At 37.5% G+C, this 6759-nt stretch overlaps 1 protein-coding gene across 1 annotated transcript in view; it reads right to left on the minus strand.

Annotated features, from left to right (window-relative positions):
- Positions 1 to 461: 461 nt before the first annotated feature.
- The window catches only part of UBE2V2 (ubiquitin-conjugating enzyme E2 variant 2), a 10953-nt gene continuing 4655 nt past the window's right edge, over positions 462 to 6759 (minus strand). Inside the window, exon 3 of the mRNA XM_010023889.1 lies at positions 462 to 1330. Coding sequence (XP_010022191.1) covers positions 1184 to 1330 — 147 coding nt within the window. The 3' untranslated portion in view covers positions 462 to 1183. The remainder of the gene's footprint in view (positions 1331 to 6759) is intronic.

The raw sequence follows: 6759 nt of genomic DNA on the forward strand, positions 1-6759 counted from the left end.
CATAAAAAAGGATGCAAGAAAGCAAGATCAAGGCAGTAACTGCAAAAGCAAGACAGAGGGCTGGGAAGTAAGACAGACTTCAGCAATGGGGTCTGAAAACTGGTCAGAGGTCAAGTACGCAAAATTAAAGTTATGCTCATTTCTCAAAAGAATCCAGAGGGGAGATGGGTAAGCAAGGGTTTCCTGCTTTTATTTTGGGGTTGTTGGGGTTTCTTTGAAGTATATATATACACACACACATAGAGTGCGAGCTTGTCTAAAGAAGTGATACTATAGATGACAGAACTTACTCCCCTGCAACAAATACAATACCTTGACCTCTCAAGTAAACTAAGCATACAAAAGTGGTAAGAATAAAAGGTGCATGTAAAACCAGCAGCAATATTATGTTTGGCTTTTCACTACTTCTGCAAGTTACTGTACATATATTACATCACTATTATAGAAATGGCACAGCCTCAGACACTTTCCACATTTTATTTACATTTTAAGACTAACTTTAATCTCAATCACATATCCATACATTTCCTTTGTTTCACTAAAACTTAAATGCATGGTTTATTAGAACAAAGACTGTAAACAAATATTTGCCATGTCCGATACATGTAACACACAGGAGCTGCTTAACAGAAATTAATCCCCCCCATTTTATAAATACAGGTATCAAAACAATCCTGAACATACTTTGTGACACTACTAGTAGTCGGCACCCACACCCTTGCAAAATTAAACAAGATGAGCAACGGTATTCACTGTACCTGCTACTTTAAAACAAATTTAACTGCAGCTCTTTTACTAAGCAAGATGGATAAAGCATGCCATTTATATTTTGCCTTCTCAAGAGATTATTTTCAGAAACATATATTATTCCACAGCATCCTGACACTTTCTGTCATGCTTTCATCTTGTAAAACCTGAATTCCAATTTTAGGCTATTTCAGGCTTATGCTTAAATGCAGTGCCTCAGTAAAGAGAAAAAATAATTGTGCTGCCTTTTTCTCCCATAGTGCCTGAAAACATATTGGGCATACATATATTATATATATTCTTACAAATGTCCAGGTCATGTATACCAGCTGAAATTCTTTTAATGTGTGGGTGTTTGCATTGTGAGATTTAATCAAGACATTAACATGAGTAGAAGGTTGCTGTTTTAAGACAGAAGTTTGAGAATCAGCTAAAATTAATTGTTGTAAGTTTGTCCCTCTGGAGGTTGTGGAAGCTTCATATTTTCTTTGGACATCATTAGACGTCTTAGCTCTTGAAGTACAACTTTAATGCTATAAGAATTTTGCCATTTTGCTAACACTGGTATGCTCCGTGCATCCACCTGGAAAAAGAAGAGAGAGTTGTAAGTTATGATGAAATGAAACATCTCTACATAAATAACTGCTATTGACCTAATTGTTCTAAGAAAGGGTCTAAGCATTCCCTGACACTTTCTCTGTAGCATAAAGTCCCTGTGTTCATAATATATTTTAAGGAAAACAATCATATACTTACACACAGATACAGATTCTGCAATAAAATCCATGCAGGTGGACCCTTCCATCTGCGCTGATACTAATATTAGTGAGAAGGAAAGGGGTGGGGGGAGAGGAGGAGATCAGCCAACTGTTCACTTCAAAACTGGAGCCGTATCTTGTAAAATATATTAACGTGTTTCAAGTTATCCCCCAAAAAAGAAAAAAGTAATCACCTTCATTATGCCAATATATACACTTGGGTTTTCCTCAGTTCTTTAAAAGAACCTGTCACACAAGAGTCCATAGAATATCTTTCTAAAGGGAAACTTCCCTTGTTTTTCCCTTGCTGCAAGTATCCTTAGTGATTTATTTCACATCAATATTACATGATGCTTCTGATACATTAAGAGTCACTACATACACCAAGAAATGGCTTGAAATACTGGAATAACTAATTAATAATGTTTGGACATTTCTTAGTTCTTTGCATCCTTCTTACAGTAAGTCATCTTACGGAGCTGTGAAGATTACTGTACATCACTTACCAATATGAATATGAACTGAAAGGAAAGGACATGGGACTTCTCCTATGCGTTTATAAAACCTGTGGGACAATTTACACAATTATATTATAACAGGGAGTTTTCCATAGGAAAGTCAGCAATTGAAAGTCAGCTTGGGAATTGTTTTGGCAGCAGGTAACTCCTGGCCAACCAGCCCCTGCAAAGAGGAACTTTAAAAGACAGAGGGGGCTACAGCTGTACAACTGCAAAGCAGGCCCGTGGGCAGGAATAGGGCTATTGCACGCTACTAAACTCCATTGGCAGAGTAGCACAAGCAGCCAACACGGCTATAAAAGTGCTGGAAACCACTGCTTTATGATTTAGTCAGCACAAAACATCAAGAAGTTTCTTATCCCACCTTATTTAGGGCAAACAAACGAAAACCAACACTGGAATCAGAAATAAGAACGTTAACACAGATGGTTTATTTCTAGATTGTTTGAAGTGAGGCTGTCTGTTTTGAGAACAACAAATGAGACTAAACCTTTTTGTAGGAGGAAACAGGCCAAGGTTTAACAACATGCTGGCTTGGGCAGCAATACTAACCCAAGAGACTTCTGCTCCCTCTCACTAGGCACTTTTTCCTTTAACAGCTCTACTGCTCATCAGCTCAGGTGAACCATGAAATCTATGTGGAGGTACTTTCTGACCTGAATTGATAGAACCCACCAAGTTTAAAACCCAAAACCAGAAACAAGAACAGCTTGGAAAGCAGTCCCTAAGCAGGATCCTTCATCCAATTCACAGCTCAGCACTATAAGCACTTCTCGTCACACGAATAATGTTCTGCTCAGAGTTGGGAACCCCTGAAAGTCAGCAGAGCTGCCAAAGACTGCATAGCATCAAACCACAGTATAAAAGCAGTCAGATTATTTAATAATTACTGCAAACATTAATAAATTAGGAAGGAAAAAAAGCATCAGAAGGAAAGCTCCATTACACAGAAAGATCGTGCCAGTTTAAAATACTCATGAGTGTATGAGCTAATATAGAAAGGTTTTGAAAGTAACGCTGGTCAAACCATCACTCTAATTCCTGGACTACTACTACTATTATAAAGGGGTATTTAGTTTAATGTGGTAGACAAGAGACAATGTCAGAGTAGAATAATCTTTGCAACTGGAAAACAGGTTCTCTTTTCTTAAAAAGCGGACTATTAGATAAAACCACCAGTGAGTAAAAGGTAAATTCTGATAAAAGATCACCCATGTTATTAAGTAGCAGCTTAAGTAAGGCGTCATTTAGCCTGAATCTTTGTTCTGAGGTACCAAGCTCTTAAAGAACTCTTCCTCTCCAATCCTTCTAGATAAGGTTAAAAGAACACTCCAGTATTTCTATCCAATAAACTGGACCTAGCAAACTAAGGAAAACATTAATCCTTTTTTTAAGTTACAACAGTAAATATCACACTACTCAAAATTATCTTCCACACAGAAAATTCCATTGAGACATGTAGAGAGCACCATTTTCCCTTGTGAGATCCTACAAGAAGAAATAAAACTTCATGGTGGTTAAGTATCATGATAAAAGATTCTTACGTTCACTTAGCATACAGCTGCAGATGTTTAAGAGCTTATCTTCTCTCCTTTCACACACAGAAACGCTTATTAATATTTGTTAATACTTCTCTGCAGATAACCTGACATCCTCTTCAATTTGGCAAAACGGAACAAAATGTGAGAGTACTCCCTGAATGCTTTGGTCAATGTTCTTTGGCAGACCAGTAGTTTAGAAAATTTCCGTGTTAATCAATCACAATACTTTCTACTAAAGTAGCTGAGGAGTGATCACATTATGTGTCACTGACCTGCTTAAACAAAACAATAAAATCAATAATCTCCCTGAAAAAAATAAGGGGGAAAGAAGCCATAGTAAACGATTATCAAGGACCAGGTAATGGTTGCAACAGAAGATTCCCAACCAGGAAAGATGTGCACTTGGGGGTGGAAGCCCACATGATAATAAACTGGTTTAGAAGACCACTGGTAAACCAACATGGGTAAGAAGAAAAAAGCAGTTTTAGTAGTTTTTCTCAGTAGGTTTGAGAAAGAAAACTAATACAGTTATCATTCAAAGACTTGGTTAGTAAAAAAACATCTGGAAAAGCAGTTGCTCTGGGACTCTTCCTTCTCCTTGCTTCTCCTCAACTTTGCCTTTGCAGGCTCTGTTAAGTTTGGAGATCTGCATCATTTACAGCACATAGCAGTCAGTCACCAGTGCTGTTCAAACAATGCAATTCTACATATACCAGCTGTACTGGGATATGAGACCTGATCACTTAAAAGTAAGCTCCTCCAGCTTTTCTTTCTTAGCTGGGAATTTTTAACAATAAACTCACAGACTGTAAACTCTGCTTTAAGTGTTATGAATGTTTTCTGACTACAGACTGTTGCAACATGACATTTTTGTTGCTGTTTATCTCAAGTCTCTTTTCTGCAAGTTGCCGACTTTTTTCATGACATCTTCCAGCAGTAAAGATTTTGGCTCAGGTCCCGTTTTCTGTGTGCAGAATTTATTTCCAAGTTAGTGCACAATAAATTCACTTTCTGAAGAACAATGATAGAATATTTGGCAGAACGATGCAAACTATGCTCAAATCACACAAAACCATTGGGTAAGATTCAACTACACATTCTGGAACAATGGGAGAAATTTCAAGGCCACGTAAAAGCTAATTAAGCTGAAAACTGCGACCTGAAGACTATTTTATTCTGGGGGTACATCACTGTAAATACTTAAACAATAGCAAAAGCAGCAATATGTGTAATTCTTAATTTTTTCTATAACATTCCCAATACCTTAACTTCACAAAGTAGCAAACTACTTAGTCTACAATAAACATACTCAAGGCAATAACTGAACAATATGTAGGTTTATAGCTGAGAGAGTCTCAAGTGAGTTTAAGGAAACAAGTATTTCCAGCTGCAGATGGTATGTAAATGAACAGAAGTGATCACAAATCCTGCAAGACAGACTTCAGAAGAGCCTTCTTACAGATGCAAAAATCAGACATGCTCAAAAGTCCACGGGAAAACAAAAAGCATGTCAGAATGCAACCTGTGTTTTATCAATACAGGATACACAAGTCTCCAAAAGGAAAGACCCCACAGCACTGAGAATGATAGAATACAGTTTCACAACACCAATGCCATTAGCACATAAAGGCATTTTGTCCAGCTCTGTGTAAGTGGTTGGACTGAGAATACTCTAATTCTGTATACACAGTAACTCCATAGAGAAACTAAAAAGCAAAAAACCACAAAAACTAACTTGCAAATAAGAAAAGGAAGACAATTTAACAGGGTGACTCAGAGCACCTAAGTAGTCTTTTGAGATAAAAAACTGCTGAAGTAGCCCTCTCCTTTCCTGCACTTTAATTTACTGAACAGTGATCTCTGGAATCCCTGACATGTGCTGTTGATGGAAATGTTACTTACAAGCAAAACAGAGCTCTCAGAATGATCAAAGAGTCGATAAACTTGCAAGCAAGAGTATCAAAAAATTCATTGCACACGTGCAGTTTCCATGCAAAGCATAAAGGGACTTATAAGTCAAGCAGGTTGAGAACCACTGCCAACAAGGCAGTATAAGACTAGCTTCCTTAGGATCCCTTGTAATTCTAGTACATATCCATCTCCCCGCTCCACTGTTTACACTCCAACTCAACAAAAATTATCACCCTCTAAACTCACACTGGGGGCTTACTTTTCCTCAGGTGTTAACTGGCACACATCTCCTGTAAAGTGTACCTTAATGTTACAGATGTTTTGAGTAGTATCATAATGCTATGACATATGATTTTGTCTGGTGTTTATCTCTGGACTCTCTTCTGCAAGCCACCAACCTCCTCATGACATCTATAATCAACGGGATCAAATGCTGCCTGTATGTCAAAAAACAGGGTTCATGCAGAAGCATGGGTAGTAAAGCTTGTCTGAGGATGAAACATTGTCACTTATTCAAAGAATGCAGCAAACCACTTGTGATCTACTAAAGGAAAGGCAATCAGAGAGTGGGAGAGCAACTTGGAAGAAATAAGGAATTAAACCAGGAAGCAGCAACATGAATTGTTCCAGGATGCAGAATGTGTCCCCAGTTTATCTGATAGATTCTAGTGAGCACAAAAGTGCTCGCTAAATAACCTAAAATGCAAGACACCAGGACAATAGGCACATTAAAAATTACTTAATAAATGCATTTTAAATGCATTAGTTATGAAAACTGTTTTCATTAAATATACTATCTAGTCCTATTTAAATCCATTTAAAAAATAAGTTATGCATCTGCATAGCAAGTCCTTCATAAGATACTAGTTTATAGAACTGTTGGGGAAAAATTGAAAGAAGGTTTTGTATAAGATTATAAGCTTATTAAAACCAATTTTTCCTGTAGTAATGACTGGATTTTAACACTGCTTTTAAAAACTCCAGGTGGATTTTTTGTTACAGTATTCACCCTGTTCCTCAGCAAACTGAGGAAGTGTACACTTCTCCAAACAGAAGATAAAGCCAACTGGCTTGGTAAACATGAGCCTGCAAGGCTCTGCAGGTCCGACATTCCGCTTCTGGAAGCCAACACCTATGCTCTCAGACATGCATAGATGAAGCAACAAGAACATACTTCTTTACTGACTCAGAATCATCTGACTCACCCCGTAATCCAATTACTCTGCATTCACTAAAGACAAACATACATTCAGGCAAGTGTAATATATTATTGTATTTCCTGCT

The sequence above is a fragment of the Nestor notabilis genome, unplaced genomic scaffold (genome assembly GCF_000696875.1).
Source record: "Nestor notabilis isolate BGI_N333 unplaced genomic scaffold, ASM69687v1 scaffold1501, whole genome shotgun sequence".
NCBI classification, from domain to species: Eukaryota; Metazoa; Chordata; class Aves; order Psittaciformes; family Psittacidae; genus Nestor; species Nestor notabilis.